This window comes from Thermobia domestica, chromosome 5 (assembly GCF_964235325.1).
Source record: "Thermobia domestica chromosome 5, izTheDome1.hap1.1, whole genome shotgun sequence".
Taxonomy (NCBI): domain Eukaryota; kingdom Metazoa; phylum Arthropoda; class Insecta; order Zygentoma; family Lepismatidae; genus Thermobia; species Thermobia domestica.
In genome coordinates, this window is record NC_137458.1 from 26,450,473 (window position 1) to 26,470,308 (window position 19,836).

Consider the following 19,836-nt stretch of genomic DNA (forward strand, 5'->3'; position numbering starts at 1 on the left):
ATCCACAAAGGAGATAAATGTATACCCGCCTTAGTTAGTAAGTACGTCATTGAAATAAATCAATGTGTATTGATCAAAACGATAATACATGATGAATGTACGATAGGACTGAACTGTTTACACATTGAATAATGTACGATAAAAAATGTTCATTCATACAGCCTAAGATTGCAATTTTCTCTAAATTTTAAAATATTTTTGATTAATTTTTGTATTAGTACTTTATAGTGCATATAGGTACTTAATGGTAAAATTATTTCTTTTTAAAGATTTATGACTTAAACCGTTTATGATATTGATATCAACGGATGATACACTGGTATTAACTAGACCTACAATATAGGTCCATAATTGTTATATTTAGCAAAATAAGAAGAGAGAGTAACCCCAATTTTAACTAATGGTGTCCTAATAAAGCAGCAAAGTCTTAATACATTTCAGTATTCTGTATTTTCTTCCTTTTTGTGTGTGACTGAATAATGCGGGACGTAACCTTTTTGGGTAAGCATGTGAATTCTATTTGGTTGATTAAGGTATGAGTTATAGATGTATTGCCAACCTTGTATATTTTCAGATCTTACGGTGCTTAACGCCACCTCTTAGGCCACCACAACTTCTAGTTCAGGTCATGGTTATTGCAGAGAGCCAATGTTTGTCTTTTCAAATATTAATTAGTCTAAATGTCTATTCGTTAATTAGTTACCTATAATTTGTCTCATAGCATATCTTCTTTCATATGTAATAGAAGTGACTATAACACAAGAATGTAGTTATAGGCAGTAGTAACACAGTAGTTATACATCTTAACTCATCAATTGTTAATTGGTATTCTCTTAGTGTCCGTAATTTGTTTAAGTCAAATCTTAGTGTCAAGTGCCTTTGGTCACTTGGTAAAACACTCTTACCATATTGTACAAATTGAGTGAAAATAACACATAATGGCATGTAATCTCTCAAACTAGCGTATTCAGAAGTTAACCTGCTAGAAAACCACCTAACACCCTGGATTTATCTCTTACTATTTGCCAAGAAAAGTTTTCATAAAGGTAAAAAGATGGCTCAATATCTATAACTACTGTAATGTTTGTATGTAATACTGTGTTTTGTAGATGATTGACAAAATAACTGGCACAGGGAAACTATATAGAAATAAAATCAACATCGAAAAATCGAAAGTCATGAGAATATTCCGTGGAAGTACGTCGTTAAAGGTCAGAATAGAACAAAGAGTACTTGAAGAGATTGGCCATTTCAAATATCTGGGAATTTTGAAGAAAGACGCGTACTGCACCAAAGAGATCAGGTCAAGAATTGCTATAGCCAAAGAAGCATTCAACAAGAAGAGGTCACTCTTAACTAGCAGCCTTATTATTGAACTAAAGAAGGAACTGGCCAAGTGCTAAATTTGGAGCGTTGGATTTATGGTTCAGAGACTTGGACATTACGGAAGTTAGAGAAGAAATATGTAGAGAGCTTCGAAATGTGGTGTTGAAGGAAGATGGAAAAGATAAAATGGACAGAAACTGTAACAAACGAAGACGTTTTAAAACGAATAAGAGAGAAGAGGACGCTTCTACCCACTATCCTTCGTAGTAAAGCCAATTGGATTGGACACATCTTGCGAAGAAATTATCTTCTTTATACTGCCATAGAAGAAAAGATGGAAAGAAAGCGAGGAACAGGAAGAACACAAGTGACCGATGATTTGAAAAATAGAAGAAAGTATTGGGAGTTAAAAGAGGAAGCTGAAATCGAGAAACATGGAAAAAACATTTCCTGGTCCAAACTGAAAATTAAGGAGAAATGAGAAAAACCCCACTAGTCCCAGGACCTGCAGAATACTTAATAATAATAATACTGTAGTGCTTATCAAAAGAGGTTGTAACGTTTTAAGATTAACCAATAGAAGTTACTTAACTGTTCAAGTTGATTTCGACATACAATATAATCGAAAAATGAAACCCTACGATCCCGTTATGTAACTCACCGTATACAAGAACTACAGTCCACATTAACGTTTTTCTCATAAGCAAAGCCTCTTCGCACTTTAACCATTATAGTAACATTACCGACTGGAAGTTAGTGTAGGATCAAGTACATCTTTCGGAAAGACGACTTGTCTTACTTTTCCCTTTTGTTTCTTTTTAACATGCTAGACGAATAATCTGTTACACAAAATTGTTTCTTAGCGTCCTAATGCCGAACTGCTCGAATATATCCGTCTCACGCTTTCTTGAATGTGCGAGGAGGGAGAGAGAGATAGAATGAATCTCAAATGATGCTAATTTAACCTACAATTCGCTACCAAGGGACGTTAAATAACCGGAAAATGTTGCTGGTTTTAGACCTGGCTTTCTGATTTTCTTAAATCACAGAGCCGGGTTAACACTATGTAGGAAAACCTAACTGGCGTTACTCATTGCAACGTAAGCCAGAAATAAAAAAAATGTATTTTAAAACATCGAAAAAGAAAGAAAAGAAAGCATGTGTTAGTATTTCTCTTTCGGTGTGATTGAGCTACAAGACTATTGAACACCACGCCGCCTGCACAGAAATCTCCTCTGCTCTCTCTGAGCCCGTCCCAAAGTGGCCCTTATTGAAAAACACAGAAGCTGTCCCAAATTTTAACAGGTCATAACTCCTACACAAATAAAGACATCGTGAAACGGATTAGACAGGCGTATTTCCACAAAGAGGCAGTGTAAAATGATATGCGACATGACCCCTTTTCCACCTAAATCCAAGATGGAGGCCGCTGTCGCCATAGCCCCTATAAGTTTTGGCCCTACCTATAGACACCCCATACCAAACGACATTATGATTCCTCACAGCGTTTGACTTTTATAGGGTGTATCTAGACTTTTGTCTCACCCTGTAATTTACCCATGGCTTCTTAGTCATAAAGTGAATTTTCTTTTTTTGTACTATAAATATTTGTATTATTTCAGTATTAACATCATTGTATATAAAATTATTGTAAAAGCTCTATTAAAGAAAAAAATAAACATATGTTAATGTATGTAAAAACTGATAAATCAACTTGGAAAGTTGGTAGAAAATTATACGGTTCATTGAAATGATATTAAGAGATGTCAATCACTGGGTCACGATGTGTCAATTACTGGTGATTATCTGAAATCATAGGGTCAATTTCTGATACAATGATCAACCTTTCGTATACATATTAAAAAATAATACGATAATTATCAGTCTATATTTTTATTGTGGTGTGTGTGGATGAAGGAAGGATGCCTTCGTAACTATACGAGAGATCAGTAGATCAAGCCCATTTAAAGGGTAAAATAACATGTAATTTGTCAAATACTTGTCTTATACTGCCAATTATTGGGAGTTGCCCTATACGAGAGAGTTTACTAGAAAATCTTGTTCTAAGCGAAATAGTACGGAGACTCATAACCCGGCTTCATACTGAGTGGTTTCTATCACACATTGAAGTGAGACAGGACGTCACACAGACACATCAACACACTCACGTTTACAAGGAAACACACTTACTCAACGCACATTACGCACTTGTATGGGGTTAATCGTGTTCCTACGGACAATTACCCTCCACAGATATAACTTACATAACACACTCGAGTGAAACGGCTGCCTGACGTGAAATTACGCCGGAAGCTAAAGAACTAGCATAGAACTAGGATTGCAAGTCAGAAACAGTCCATGTAAGCAGAATACTTTTATTTCCACTGCATTGAAAAGGGGACATGAATCAAGTAGGAATTTACTAAGTACGAAGCTATCATGCATTATCAAACTTCTCTCACTTCTTACGTGTACCATTGTTTGTTCTTATCAGTTGTAAAATATTATATTTAAGAAAATGTTATAAGAATGAAATGGGACTATAAAAGCATCGAAGATAGAAAGCCTTGCTTCTACTTAAGGTTGCATCACTATCGGAGCACCACGCTAAGTCCGCTGAATTATTTTCTTACTATTTAAATAAATGCATGTTTTCTAGCAATATCGCTTCACTTCAGGTATTAGAAGAGATTCTTTTGTTTCTATATTCCCGCCCAAAATTTACAGGAATCAGTATGCGCTTGCGTAAAATACAAATGTTTCAAATCAAGAAATAAATAGTTTACGGGGCTAAGAACACCTAACAAAGAACCAGCATTTCGGTCAGTAAATCTTGACCCATTTTTCTAATAATTGTATTAAAGTCTTATCGAGGCCAAATATATTTCTTGCAATATTTTATATATATATATATATATATATATATATATATATATATATATATATATATATATATATATATATATATATGTAAACAAGTGCTTACTCAAAAGCTCATTAAACCAAATGGTAAGTTTGATTTTAAGTCTATTGTGAGATAGCATGTGCATGTCAACATGTGCGTGACCAATGTAGGCCTTCGAATAAAACCCTTTTTTTCCTCTTAGTACAAGGTTTTTAATTTTGCCAGTACGAAGTGTCCTGTTAAGTGTCTTTTCTAGCGAATCATCTGGAAATCTAGGAAATTGTGGTTTTACACCTGTATATGTGAACATGCCTTGCCAAACTTGATTTTCTGCTTAATCCCTTTCCACACTCTTGGCATATGTAGTTTTCTCCGCTAACTGTGAACATGTTTTGCAAAATCTTTTTAGTAATTCTTGCTCCACACTCTAGACACTTGTGAGGTTTTACTTGTATGTGTAAACATGTGTTTTACTAATCCTGACTTCCCACTAAATCCCCTTATAAAATCTTGGCAATTCTGAGGATTTTCGTCTGTATGTCAAAACATGTGTCTTGCCTAATCTGACTTTCAATAAATCCATATCCACACTCCTGACACTTGTGAGATTCTTCACCTGTATGTGTGAACATGTTTTGTTAATCTTGATTTCCAAGCAATTGCCTTTGCACATTCTTCGCACTTGTGAAGTTTTTGATCTACATCTGAGATGTCTTGCCAAACCTGACCTTTTAATAAACAAGTTTGCTCACTCTTGGTAGCTGTGAGGTTTTTCACCTATATGTGAGAACATGTGTTTTGCTAAATCTGATTTCCCACTAATTCCTTTTCCACGCTCTTGGGATATGTGAGGTTTATCACCTGTATGCCTGAACATGTGTCTTGCCAAGTCTGACCTTTTAACAAACCCCTTCCCACACTCTTGACACTTGTGAGGCTTTACACCTGTATGTGTGAACATGTGTCTTGCCAAGTCTGATTTCAATATAAATCGTTTTTCACACTCCTTGCACTTGTGATCTTTTTCACCAGTATGTTTGAACATGTGTCTTGCCAAATCTGATTTCCCAATAGCTCCGAAACCACACTCTTGGCACTTGTGAGGTCTTTCACCTGTATGTGAGAACATGTGTCTTGCCAAACTTGACTTTGTAATAAATCCCTTTCGGCACTCTTGGCAACTGTGAGGTTTTTCACCGGTATGTGTGAACATGTGTCTTGCCAAATCTGACTTTTTAATATACCTGTTTCCACACTCTTGGCACATGTGATCCTTTTCACCTGTATGTAAGAACATGTGAGATGCCAAACGTGATTTAACAACAAATCCCTTACCACACTCAAGGCATTTGTAATGTTTTCCACCTGTATGTGTGAAAATGTGACATGCCAAATTTGATTTATTAAGAAATCCCTTAGCACACTCTAGGCATTTGTGAGGTTTTTCACCTGTATGTGTGTACTTGTGTTTTACCAAATCTGATTTCTCAAAAAATCTCTCTCCACACTCTTGGCATTTGTGTGCTTTCTCACCAGTATGTGTGAAAATGTGTTTTGCCAAATTTGATTTTTGAATAAATCCCATTCCACAATGTTGACATTTACGAGGTTTTTCACCTGTATGTGTGAACATGTGTTTTACCAAATCTGATTTCTCAATAAATTTCTTTCCACATTCTAGGCATTTGTGAGATTTTTTACCTTTATGAATTAAAATGTGTCTTGTCAAAGATGATCTATGTTTAAATCCCTGGCCACAATCTTCGCATGTGTGAGGTTTCTCATATGTATGTGATAACATGTGTCTTGCCAAATGTGATTTACTTTTAAACCCCTTTCCACACCCTTGGCATATGTGCTTTCTTTCACCTGAATGTTTTAAATTGTGAATTTCCAAATTTGAACTGGTAGTAAAACCCTCTCCACATTCTTTGCACGTATAAGTTTTTGCAGCTGAATGAGATTTTCTTTTCTTTCGTCCAATAAAGGCATTTTCTTTTCTGGAAAGATTATGTTAAAGGAGAGTAAAAAAATCAACGACCACAAATTGGAAATACATAATATGAGACTCCAGAAAAATGGAAACGTTGGTATAAAAATACACAATAATAGGATCACACTCGTTTGTACTATTTAAATTTTAGGGGTTGCCACGCAATCGGACCTTTCATTTCGTGATAACTGAAATTTCATGATACTGAACTATTACATGAAACGTAGAAATATGGAATTTAGAACATTCGAGGGGTGTTCGTACAGGTTATATTCTGCAAAAATGAGAATGCCATGTGACCCAATATCTGAACTTGTGTTTACATTTGAAAATTCGGAATCAGATTTAATTCAATTACATATCAAGGTACATATGCTGTAGTATGGAACGAACATGATATTGTAGATGAATATCGAAGCAGGAAGTCAATGAATATGTTTAAGAAATATATTGTTACAATAGGTGTCAGAAAATTTAGTAAATGCGAGAACTTGTTGCAATTACAAATACCAGATACTCTTACTATAATAACAAGGAAACAAAGTAAGGCTACACCAAATTTTAAAAAAATTGCACAAAATGTCATTTGAAGCACTATAACAATAACTGCTGATCTTTTTAATATCCTCGGATTGCTTTGATATATTATATTTTATCAAAATTACGATCTTCATGTCCATTGATATATATCTACGTCCTTAAATGCGATACATATCTAGATGCTTTTGTGACAAAATCTTTCAAGAAACCTTGACTTTTCAATTCCTGGTATTCTTTTCACCTATTCATAAGAAATGTGATTACCATTGTAGAATTGGACGCTAGGATAATGAGGATAAACAGTGCCTCGGTCGTCTCACTGCGGTTATTAGTATTAGAAGCTTTTAGAGTTTCATAGGTTCTAAAGCTGGAACGTCCTTTCCTCGCAACCCAGAAAATCAAGTGTGCTATTCTTCTAGGTTCCGGCTAAGATGCAGATTTTGAATTTGCAATAACCTCATGTAATGATATTGGACGAAAGCAAATTCCATACTAGGTTTATATCACTCATATTGCAAGGTATATCAAACAACGTCTCCTGGGTATTACCTACATCGCGAAAAAGTTAATTGTTTATTGCTGTTACTTTAAAAGTTAAAGAAGCGTGTCAAGATAAATGGTCTACTCTATATTTAAAAAAAATGAAATATAGATGAAATAATGTTAGGATTTATTTTGTAATAACTCACAAAATTTATTACAAAATAAATACAAACATTATTTAAAAAGTAGTTAACAAGGAATCAAGACAACATGATAAGTTATCAACTACCGTTGAGATCGTTTTTCTAGTCGCTGCCTTAACCTAGATTATTGAGTAATTCAAATTTTGGACGCAGTGTAAAATCTATGGATGGAAAAACTGAAGATTCTTCCCATTCGAATTTTCGGGTGTAGATTAACATTATCTATTATTGTGGTAAGTTACATTTCATTATCTCTTTTTACTTACGAAAAACGGTCAATAAAAACTGTTAGCATTTCAAAAATATTTAGTAGTCTAGAGCCTTAAAGCTGGACGAAAGTTGCGGGGCTGGTCCCGTAGGGAGCAAGCGAGAAGCGACGGCGGGTACAAACATAAATGAATATGCTTTGGAAACTACAGTAACTACTCATAACTTAAAATCACTATCCTCTCCACTAAAACCGGAAAAGTTAAAAATATACTACCATTTCCGGTTTTAATATTAATTGAGAAAATACATAACGCAATGTAAACAACTTGTTCACGAGATATACACCTGAAGTTGTTACTTGGTTTTATGCATAGCCAATTATAATATTGTCTTCTGTAGTCTGTTTTAGGTAAGCGTAACTGTAACTTAGATTCTCAGTATGTGTCGCAAAAGTTTTGGCGTTAACCCAGCATTTCGAGGCAATTGGACATATCTGAAGTTAAACCTATAAGACTTAGCTACAGTCTAAAACTTTAGAAACAACGACAAAAAGAATTACATCCTGATTATATATAATCCTGCTAAATCCTGTCGAGCAGGATATTTCTTACAGTGTACATTTTACAGAGCGATCCGTGGTCTTTTTTCCTAGCTTTATCAGAAAGGAAATTTACTATACTTTAATGCTTGTTACTATAATTTCACCACTTACGATATCCAGTATATATTTCACTTTCATCCCGGCGGGAACTCACGTGGTTCGGATTCCACGTTAATCAGTAGATCCACGTCTCATATAGCCTCGCTGCTGAACGGGACGCTAAACTAGAATTCAACTCATTTCCCTTTCATAATCATTACCTTACTAACTAACGTGCGCAAACTATAACTGTAACTTAGATTCTCAGTATGAGTCGCAAAAGTTTTGGCGTTAACCCAGCATTTCGAGGCAATTGGACATATCTGAAGTTAAACCTATAGGACTTAGCTACAGTCTAAAACTTTAGAAACAACGGCAAAAAGAATTACATCCTGATTATATATAATCCAGCTAAATCCTGTCGAGCGGGATATTTCTTACAATGTACATTTTATAGAACGATCTGTGGCCTTTTTCCCTACCTTTATCAGAAAGGAAATTTACTATAATTTACTATAGTTTAAGGCTTGTTACTATAATTTCACCACTTACGATATCCAGTATATATTTCCCTTTCATCCCGGCGGGAGCTCACGTGGTTCGGATTCCACGTTAATCAGTAGATCCACGTCTCATATAGCCTCGCTGCTGAACGGGACGCTAATTTAAAAATCAACTCATTTCCCTTTCATAATCATTGCCTTACTAACTAACGTGCGCAAACGAATATGTATTGAAGTTATGATCATTCAATTCTTTCATTGAGATTATTTTTAATTCTTATAGAACTATCCCACTTCTTCAGTACCACTTGTCATATTCGTGAGCGAGATCCTTGGTTCAATCCCAGAGAAAAAGCGTGTATTGGTGTACAATCTTTATACTGGTATCTACTCCGTCTATCAAAACAAAACTTGCTACACACATTTCTTATCCCCTGTAGTATTTTTCGAGATATATTTGATTTTTGTGCTTTCACCCGGGGCCACTCCAAGGAGTTTAAAGTTGATTGGAGGGATTTGAGGAGGGAATTTTCTCCGCATTCTCCCAATTTTACCGGTTCAAATATGTTATGGGCCCCAATACATAGCACCTCTGAAAGCTTGTTTCATGGAGAAGAAAATCAACTATAAAGCATGACTGCAATTAACAGTGTTGATGCAATTGGTATTTCACTACGAGTCTACGATTTTCTTTATATTAATAGGGTTAATGAGCCCCAGGGCATTACTCCGTTGTCCGTGGCAACCAATACTTTGTGGATGAACATATCTTTGTTATGCTTATCGAATGGACTAGGGTTGATTTGGATGTTTGGATTACACGTGCATGTCCGTTCCTTGTAAGATCGGGAGTTAGAATCTTAGAATATCTCTAACTAATGAACCATACTCTCATCCAAGAATACATACTTTCCACCATGAAAAAAAGAAGAAACACGAAGAACTCTTTTCATTCAAAAATATTTAAAATTGCTTTTTTAGGAGGGCTAATTTCCAGAATGATCGGGGAAAAGAGTGTAACTTATCAATAAAGACAGAAAAAATCTAAAATTATAACTTGGTAATATTTCGTTACTTAACAGGTATTGCTCTCTATACTTAAGTAAAATGAAGTATCGAACAGTCTATTCGTTTAAAAACATCGAAAGAAAATAGATAATTATTCACAATTTCCTTCTCGTAATATTATCGAATCTTATCGATTATAAACGAATTTTAACCCTCTTATATTCTCTTACCTTGAGCAAATTACCTGTCAACATTTATTTGTAGAATGGTTAAGTTTAATATCCCATATTTATTAACCCAGGCTAAAGGAGACGAAACGCATGAGAATTGTGGAATGAGGACAGTAAGAAGCACGTGAAAACTCCAAGAAGCCCAAGGAAACTATCGTGATTTAGGACAGAATCAGTAGACCCAATGAGAGATGAAAACATTTCCAGTGAGTAACCTTGACTCCGTCACATGGTCAGTGTTCAAAGAACACACGAAAGCGTTCCTCAAGAGAACATATTATTTTGCCTGGAAATGCCGTACAAAAGTAGAAAGAAAAAAAAATATCTATAAGCTTTGCCCGTGGTAGAAGTGAATATGATAAGACAGTCTACCTTAAGATATAATTTTCTGAGACGCGAACTTCTACCAGTGAAGTTAATGAAGCCATATAGTAATATAACCTACTTGCAAATGAGGAAAAGCTGAATTTCTGTTTAGTCTACAAGAGTTCGTTCGTGATGCGACATACATCAATATTAGAGCAATCACAGTATGTGAAATGGTCCTGTAACGTTAACAACTTAAAAAAAAACAACTCTATAATTCGTTTGTATGATCCGTATTTGGCATTCTTAATTACTAAGGTGTTTTGTATATAAAATAATGTTACAGTTTCAGAACTGATAGAAAAGTGAATACTAAAATATGATTTTTATATTATGAAAATATTTTGAGTGAGGGGAGGAAAGATATAAATAATTGGCCAGGTACTGTTCTCTATACCAAGAAACATTAGAGGATATTGACATTACTTAAAAGCGTGTCAGTATTCAATCCTAACACTCAAGACTCGGTGTAACGAGGACGTTTATAGCAATCTACCGTTACCTTTTGATAGTTATTAAAGTGCCAAACTGTCTCACTTCCTAGAACGCTATGCATCATGTTACATTTTTTATGCATTCAAATGTTTGTGATTCCAATAACATAGTTTAAGGTGTAGAAAAAAAGAATATTTAACGAAGTATTCCAAGGGTTGAAAAGAAATATTTATACAAAACATACTCCAAATAAAATAAACGCATTTAAACGTACCTCAGGACTTGCGCATTGCCAAAAACTTCTCGATTATTATTTTCTTGAACAACCACTCCGTCATCGTTGTCACTGCTTGAGCCTTTCGTGATATTTCTAAGTTCGGATGATCTTGGCGTGATGTTACTATGAAAACGTTCAGCCTTCACAAGTACACTTATTGGTAAACGCTCCACCAAACATAATGCTTTCGAAGTTAGTTTCCAATCTGATATTGTTTGATCCTCATTCGTTTCAAAAGCGATATTCACTACTTTCGTTGCAATTTCTCTTTCCTTGTATTCCAAAGCTATAGCAAGAGGATCTTTATGATCATTTATACTACCAGTACATAGCTTATAATTACATTCTTCAAATGACTCGTTTTCGGTTTTCATTTCAACTTTAATATGAGCATTTTCGGTTTTTTTTCAATTTTATTACAAGCAAAGTTGAAATAATGTAAAGGCATTTTCGTCGCACAAAACTGTTCATGTTGGAAAGTTGAAACCTTCAGCAGTTGATGTTCATGAGAAACAAATAGATCTGAAATCAATAAGAAAAATATTATTCGTTTTAACAAACTTTATGAGCGGGCCACAAGAAGACAACGATAATTGCCGCTACAGGTAAATTGAGGTACTGGATGGAATGCATTGGGATCAGACTAGGGATGTAAAAGGAATTGAAAGCATTACTTTAAAAATCCGAAAATTTGCCACTACTCATGCTAAAATGTCGATATAACTAAATACCGAAAATAGAGAAATATCGAACTACTGACCAATATCCGATTTTCTAGAATTTTCTCTCTTGTAAAAGAAGAGCCTATTTTTTCTTCCACTTACATACGAGATAATATAGTAGCCCAGTAAATTTAAGATTTTATAAGAAATTAATTCATAATTAGCTTAAAATTTCAGGAATAGTTCCTCTTTACATGCAGGACGAATACTGAAATGTCCCCTAATTTTCCATGTCCGCTTCTATCCAAAATAGCGAATTCAAGATGGCCGCCAAGCACTTTGGCTTCTATGATATTTTTACACGTATCTAAGTTAAACACATTTCAATTATGAAAAAACTATATATTCTACAAGAATTACTACTTCGATATATACCATAAAATGATCATTAAAACAATTCCATGTATGTACGTATTAATTTTATTTATGTTGAAAGGCAACATTTTTGCGCTGTTAAGTTTTAGCTGAACTTATAATTTGGATACATTGATAAATCAAGAAAAATGTTATTAAATGTTTCTTGTAGGACAGTTTTACAGTTTATACACGAAAGATATTGGCCAGTCATTCAACATCATTATCATTTTCATCGAAACCATAAGGAGGAGGAGCTGAATTTTTACAGACCTCTCCTAACCATGAGGTGCAAAAGTTGGAACACTAAATGTCTGCCTTTTGCATTGGTATGATTCGTCACAGTCCGTTCTTGATGTTATTTGCAGTCACAAGATATTAGTTCTAGAAGTTTTTCTGAAGCTGCGGGAAGGGTTGAAGACACAGAGTTCAATCTACCTTTATGAACCACTCTGATTCAGTAGGGTTAAAGTTGTTCTCTAGCCACTGCTGGACTTGAAGATAAATCCGAAGTGAATGTTGTGAAGCTGCTACACTTTCTGGATCAGAAATGATTTGGTTTTGAGTTTAATGTCCATTTCAGCAGCGAGGCTTAATGAGACGGGACCTACTGATTAACGTGGAATCCGAACCACATGAGCTCCCACTGCGAATCGAACGAGGGTCTCCCAGGCTAATGTTTCAGAAATGTTTCTCAAATTTCAATTACCTTTTGGTGATTAAGTTGAGGAATGCTGATTTCTGAAATCAGAGAACACAATTCGTCATTTTGCTTCATCAAGTTGAAAGCTGTAGATTTCCCGTTTCTGTATTTTGCGGACGTAGTGTTACATCCAGTGGCTGTGTGCAGGAAGAGAAAGATGTCCTTCATCGGCCCCAAGCTATTTGTGTTTTGGTTATGTCGTAGTTGAGTAGGTTTTTAAAAGATAATGTTCCTGGATACCTCGTGCAATTAGAATTGTAAGCAGATTTGTATTAGTACCTATTACTGCAAGTGATCTGGCATTGGTCTTACACTCATTTATTGGAGTTGAGCACGTTAGTGTATCTGCGTCTCGATCTGATTGCATCAGACTGGAAATAGCCCATCATTATTGAATTAGCCTTGATTTCTTCAAGGAATTTCACAAGCTTGTTCAGTCTTTGCCACCATGTTTTCGTCACAGGCAATAGTTTAAAACATTTTTGACATCACCCTTCTTTGCCTTTCCAGGATTTTAGTTGTCAAAGTTCAGGTATATACATCAAATCCACTACATCACATGGAGAGAAGCGTCCCTGCACAAATCTAACATATTTCGGGCACATATCTCATTCTAAGCCAATGCGTGAGAAGAACTCCTCTCCCTACAATGGACGAGTAGGTTGATGGAGCCTTAGCGCATGGTTGAACTGATTCAATGATAGCTGCTAAAGCTGATTTTGCATTCTTCCTCAAGGAAACATCAAAAAGCGAGGGTGGTTGAGCAGCTAATTCATATTTGATATGATCTCGTAAATTTTCGTTTGACTTTAGCACAGCAGTAATCTTGATAAACAACTGATGCTGATTGAATTCCACACTTTCATTTCTGGTCATCAATGCATTGGTAGTGGCAGATATTTTCATAAGTCGTTTCTTCCTCTGAAGTTTAATTTTTTCAAAGGACTCTTCTACAATAGAGGATAGTAGTTTTTCAGCAACTTCATTTGAACTGTCACAATTCGTTTTATCATCAGCAACCAACCCGATAGCTATAATTATAAACAAGTCCTAGGACAATTGTTGAAAAGATTGTGAAGCGTAGCCAATAGGGTAGCTTTGTCAGATCAGAGTAATCTTGTGACTGTTTAAATGGCCGATATTCAGCGTTTTCAGGATGCAAAACGTTTTTCACAAGTCCTCCAAAACTTCTGATACTTTCCTGTTTATAGGGCATGAGGAAACCCATCTTGATAAGTAGAATCAGCCACTCCTCAAACTTGTGTTACTCTCGCCGCTTACTTTCATGGATTTCATAAGACACTGTTCTGTTATTATATCTGGCGATCTTCACTCAATATTTTGTCCTTTTTTAAATAGTAAAATATCCTAAATTCAGCGTTGTCCATATTTTCATTCAACTGTTTCACTTTCTGTGCAAATAAATGGGCTCATTTGATTTAAAAATGTGAACCTGCTGCGAGAAAGTAAGGCATCATTGATCTAATACAATACAAATGTAGTTCCCAATCCCTGACTTGATCTGCTTGAATGTAGAGAAGAATAAGTTTGACCTGTTTCATATACCGTAACCACAATCTAACACTTCTCGAGAAGTTTCCATTTTGTACAGCCTTTTCAATAATGTCGATTAGTGGTTTGATGCTGATGTACCCTTGAAGATCTTCAATAGTTTTTGTAATTGTAATCATGAATTCATAAATAGTGTTTCGGATAACATTTTTGCTTTTTTCGTTAAACTCTTTTAAAGAATCTACAGGAAGTATAACATACAGAATAATGAACCCTTATTGCTTTGGAATAAGCATTACCATTCTTCATTTTTCCAAAAAAATTATTCGAATACAACCCCCCCCCCGCCCAACAAACAAACACACATACAAACATACAGCTCCTCGATTCTTCTGCCTGACATTAGGTGTCGAATAGTGCCTAGATAACACATTACCAAGTGAAACCTACCAAACTGAACAATAATTTTTGACAGATCAGTTCATTGTTCGTGCACTATAAATATTAAAATACACTATAATTTATCGCCCAAGTTTCACTTCAGTATAAACTAATAATTGTGCACTGTTTACAACCAATGTTATTCTTATAGAAAATTAAAGAAAATAAATTTTAAATTTTTGCTTATGGTTCAGTCACAGTTTGTTCAAAGTTGATGCAATTTTCACTGGAATTTACACGAAACATTCATAAATGATATTACTACATTACAGACACATAGAATGCTTTGAAACTACCTAAAATTACATTTATCGCGGACCGCTTCTTGAACAACTACATAAAGGCGCCTGTTTCACTAGAATAAATAGCACGATGTAAACAGTGACGGAACTGCAATGTGGGTAGGAGGGCGTTGCAATATTTCAGAATTTACTTAATTTATGTTGTCTAGGACGCCACTTCAATCAGAATTACATATGGAAAAGTAAAGTAGAAACATTTATAGTTATCTATCAAGTACCTAATTGTACACAAAAAGTTCAACACTGAGGCCACAACGACCGTTTTACTAAGAATCAAATATATCAGCTATTTCTCTGCCGACCTTCATTTCCCAAACTCACGTCTGAAGACGAAAATACAATGAACTTTCGGATCACTTCTCACGAATAAAAAATTGTTTAAAAAGTTATATGGCTAAACAGATTAATATTAAATTGAAAACCAGAAAAAAAAAAAATAAAATAGCATTTTCACCTAATTTTCAATCTATACTAGTCTTACACCTAATAGCTACAATTCTTCCATTGTATAAATCTACTTTTAAACCACAACAGTCATTCTTGCAGAGTACACAAGGTTTTACAGAATCGAAAAATGACGTTTTTTTGACTGAGATATGAGGCAAAACAAAACATCTTCTCGGACGAGTAGAGCTTGGCTGCAATTTTTGATCCGCCATTTTGGTTGGAAGCAGACATTGAAAATTAGAAATCTCACGTTTCGTTCAACACATCTCTAGGAGCTAGCTCTGCAAATTTAAGCATATTATGAATTTGTTTCACACTCATGCTATTTTTGGCGTAAATTTACTGGGTTCTTTCTTGAATATCATTATATTTGACTTATACATTATTACATTTTATCGAGGTAAGGTGATTGATTTTTTTCTCCTTTCTTTTAAACAAATTTACCAATACTCAACGTACGATCAGTGTTGCATGAGTAGAAAGCGCCAAAACTAAAATATCTTCAACTAAATTTAGAAATATAGTAGAAGATATTTTATTTATATTTGTTAAACAAACATGACAGCAATGCTACGCAAATTTTCATCTTAAAAATGGATAATATTTTTAAGACGTACTGTAATATTTTGTAGAGATATTTGCTTGTTGTAGGACACAGAAAAGCGTTATTTTCTCAGTGCGGTATAGTTTTCGAGCACATCTTGGAAGATTAACAGGTAAAATGGAATACTTTGCATAAAAATGAATGAGAAGTTATATTTATAAGGAACAATTTTCTGCAAGCGACAAAATTTTATACAGCTGTATCTTAGGTTCACAAATATAGGGGTACTATCGTAATCATTACAAGGGCTTTACGGCGGATAAAATAAGTAAATGCATATGAAAAACGGCTCACTTAGATGCTACTTTCCACCAATGGTGTATTTCTGTACAGTATACAGAAGCTGTATTCTATGTTTACAAGTGAAGCATTGCTACTATGAAACCATTGTAAGTGTTATCGAAACATATTTTAACCTACTTCTTTTTACAACCTTTTGCATGTAACCACCGGCAGCGACACGCCTGCTCCCTTTTCACACAGCCCCGCGCTCGAACTGCCCTGACTCGAATTGATACCATTTGTGTTTTTTAGTGGCCGCTTAGCGCAGGTTGGTGATTTTCTGCGCTACAGTTGTTGTGATATACATCCAGAATCTGCAGTTAAATGGAATTTGTAAAAGAATTTTAATTTTTCAACAACACTTCTGGTGGCCCCATTGAATTTTATGTAGGCCTAGTGACATATTTTCATGTTGGCAATCGCAAATCCTTCAGGGGACAATAAGAAGGAAATTGGTGAAACAATTATATGTTTTCAAGAATTATTTCAGTAGTGTGCCTAAAGTAAAGCTCCATGATTTTCTACACATTACAAACACACAACCATATGCTATGTTTCTCGTTTTACATATATTGGTTTTTGCCAGACGTGAGTCCTACTACTTTGTATAATAGTCGCCAGATAATCTTCTAAAGTTTCTTTCTCTACGAAAGTGAATGGCTCCTCCCGGAGCTTCAAATTTTCCCGGAGGATTCTTCCGATCGGACTGAAGTACAGTTACAGGTGCTTTTGCAATATTTCTTTCAGGAATCTTCTGAACTCATTACTACCACAATAAATTCTCGAATGAAACACTACTATTGAATACAAAACATACTGAGACTACTCTCACATAAAGACGTGGTTTGAATCAAAATTATTGCTCTCCTTCGTACTTGCACGAAGTTAGGTATCTTAAATTTTACCCTAGATTTCATAGATCGTAATTTCGTTACTAGATGAAGCGAAAATCCTCCTTACTGCTATGTTGGTGTTCTTATCCGATAGCGATGTGTATCTGGTCTTAGAACAAAAACGGCGAGAAAGTATATCTGATAATGTCATATCTATAAATTTGGAAAAAGGAATCTAGTTAACATGCCGACAATCTTTTTCCTGGAGAGGTAGGTCACACGTGACGTGTCAATTGTTTTGGTCCAATTTTGAATACTGTACAACAAAATTACCAGCAGCAAATTATTCCTTTTTGATTTTCGAAATTTGCTAGTGATTGATTGTAGCAAGGAGAAGACCGCAGAAGAAATACTTTTCCACGTTATGCAATTACTAGGCTGATCTCAGGACTCACATCCGAGCACCATATTCGCACTGCTTGGATCACTTACACGGCTTTCTTGGCGTTTGGCGGTCACTTAGCACAAATTGGTTTATTTTTAATTGTAGGGTTCTTTTTTTTTTCTATACAAAAGATGAAAGAATTTATCTTGTAAACATCTTTTCGTGCAATTTTACTATACGCATCTATAGTATAAGTAATAATAGAAGTAGTAGTAGGAACGTACTAGAAGCCTCGTAGAGATTGGTTTGGTTCACTTCTCGACATAAAATGGGTAAATTTAGGACTTGCCTAAATTTTCTGTACGTTTTAGAATCTGTGGATGCTTATAGTAAAATTGCACCCAATTATCTCTGGTGGACCCCGTGAACTCTATCTATGCTAAGTTGGGGTTTTGTGATGAGAGTGATAAATTCTAGAGGACAATGCGCTTTTCACCCTCACATACATAATTAAGACCACGCTGGTATAGAATGGTAATATATTAGATAAGTAGGATAGGGGGTAGGAACGGGTTAGCTTAAGATTAGGGAAGTTTTTGGATCCATTTTCATAAACTTAATTTTTTTCCTTTTGTTTGTTTCTTAGTGAGTGTACCAGCTGGAGCGGGCATTTTAAAGTTGCATATTGGGAATTTAAAATATTATGAACTCACGTTGGTATATTTACTTCTATAAAAACAATAAGTAAAAAAAAAAAAAAAAAAAAAAAAAGAAATAAGTGCTCACAGATACATCATATAGGTCAGAGAGGTAAAATTGTTTTATCTATGCTTCATAGAAACATTTTTGAAATTAAAACTATATTCTCCACGCGCTAGCGGTTTCCATAACTGCCCTCACTAACCTTACTTTCTCAGTGCTTAGTGAATCCTTCACCATGTTTGATAATTCTTCGTCTTCTTCTTCTTCGGTAACATTTCTTTTTGCAGTCCCGGTATCATTTTTTTTTTCACGCCCGAGAATCCACAACCGGAGAAATTTCGCAGTTTTGATTGGTTGAATTGTTCATACGTTATGGTTGCATTCTGTGACAGAAACGGAGTAGTGACACAAATCGAATCGTTCACTTGGAAGTACTAGTGGAGCTGTGGAGGGCTTCATGCCAGGAAGAATAATGTATATTCTACCTACAAATATTAATTACGTGAAATTACAAAACAATGTAATTAGGCTTAGTATAAGAAGAAAGGATGAATGGATCTCTTGGATTAAAGAATTTCAAATATTAAATCGACTTACTTATCGAGTTGAACGAGGAATTAACAACGATGGAAGACAAACAATATATAAGGTAAGTGAACTCCATGATTTGATTAATTAAAACCCTTGTAAGTCTATAGGCGGATTTTCATGCCCGCGTTAGAACGGAAGCATCACATGTAGCGTATTCACCGTAAATTATTTTCGTTTTCATACATCCGTGCGTGTATTGCGCCAAATTACTACTCCCTAGCTAATGCGCATGCGTAAAATAGAAAGTTTGCGACTTCCGCCATGTTAGTCAGTGAATACAATAGTGTACGCGCGCTACTTCCGTCAGAATTGAACAAATTTCTACTCTGACGCGAGTGTAGCGCGCCATCTCCGATGCGTGATTTCATTGGCTGTTTAGCTCAATCGCTCGCAACTCACGGAGGTAAAGGACACATGAAAATCCGCCTTATTCCGTAACGGAATTGAGTTGCGTATATAAGCTAATGGTATATACATTTCAGACAATATCTTATAAAATAATACATTTAAAACAGGAGTAGTTTCCAAGATCAACAGGCGTCACATTGCAAATACTGTGCCGTGTATAAACATTGCAATGGAAAAATTTAACTGTAAGTATCGTAGTGCAATCTTCAGCGCAATAATGGTGCAGATTTGCTGTACATCTGTACACTTTACAATACAAATTTGTAATAATACTTTAAGAGACTAGCGTGTAAATAATCTACATGGTTGTGTTCTTGCCTGTGAGACACGTGTCTACGTAGAAAACATTAAAGTCGATCTTATGCACGGATTCAACCATAAGGTAGCTAGTAAGCACAGGATACGAAGTAAAGTATCCGAAGTCAATATAC

At 35.1% G+C, this 19,836-nt stretch overlaps 1 protein-coding gene and 1 long non-coding RNA gene across 5 annotated transcripts in view; one reads left to right on the top strand and one right to left on the bottom strand.

Moving 5' to 3' along the window:
* Positions 1–4,290: 4,290 nt before the first annotated feature.
* LOC145685799 (uncharacterized) lies at positions 4,291–19,412 on the bottom strand. 4 transcript variants are annotated; one of them, XM_081758346.1, is made up of 3 exons: positions 19,004–19,412; positions 11,117–11,641; positions 4,291–6,231 (listed from the first exon to the last, which is right to left on the bottom strand). In XM_081758346.1, the coding sequence occupies exons 2-3, from the start codon at positions 11,491–11,493 to the stop codon at positions 4,980–4,982; spliced, it is 1,629 nt and encodes a 542-aa protein (XP_081614472.1). In that variant the 5' UTR covers positions 11,494–11,641; positions 19,004–19,412; the 3' UTR covers positions 4,291–4,979. The 4 variants fall into 4 exon arrangements, with proteins under 4 accessions (XP_081614472.1, XP_081614470.1, XP_081614474.1 ...); XM_081758344.1 differs by lacking the exon at positions 19,004–19,412 and adding an exon at positions 18,609–18,759; XM_081758348.1 differs by lacking the exon at positions 19,004–19,412 and adding an exon at positions 18,491–18,609.
* The window catches only part of LOC145685800 (uncharacterized), a 56,219-nt gene continuing 55,329 nt past the window's right edge, over positions 18,947–19,836 (top strand). The window contains exon 1 of the long non-coding RNA XR_014131484.1: positions 18,947–19,055. This is a non-coding gene — a long non-coding RNA (uncharacterized LOC145685800). The remainder of the gene's footprint in view (positions 19,056–19,836) is intronic.

Bases quoted from the DNA above. Each gene is read 5' to 3' on its own strand.
- LOC145685799 (XM_081758346.1), bottom strand. From the start codon at position 11,493: ATGAAAACCGAAAACGAGTCATTTGAAGAATGTAATTATAAGCTATGT. The intron at 6,232-11,116 runs GTACGTTTAAAT...TAATCTTTCCAG, and splicing joins GGCAATGCGCAAGTCCTGAG to AAAAGAAAATGCCTTTATTG.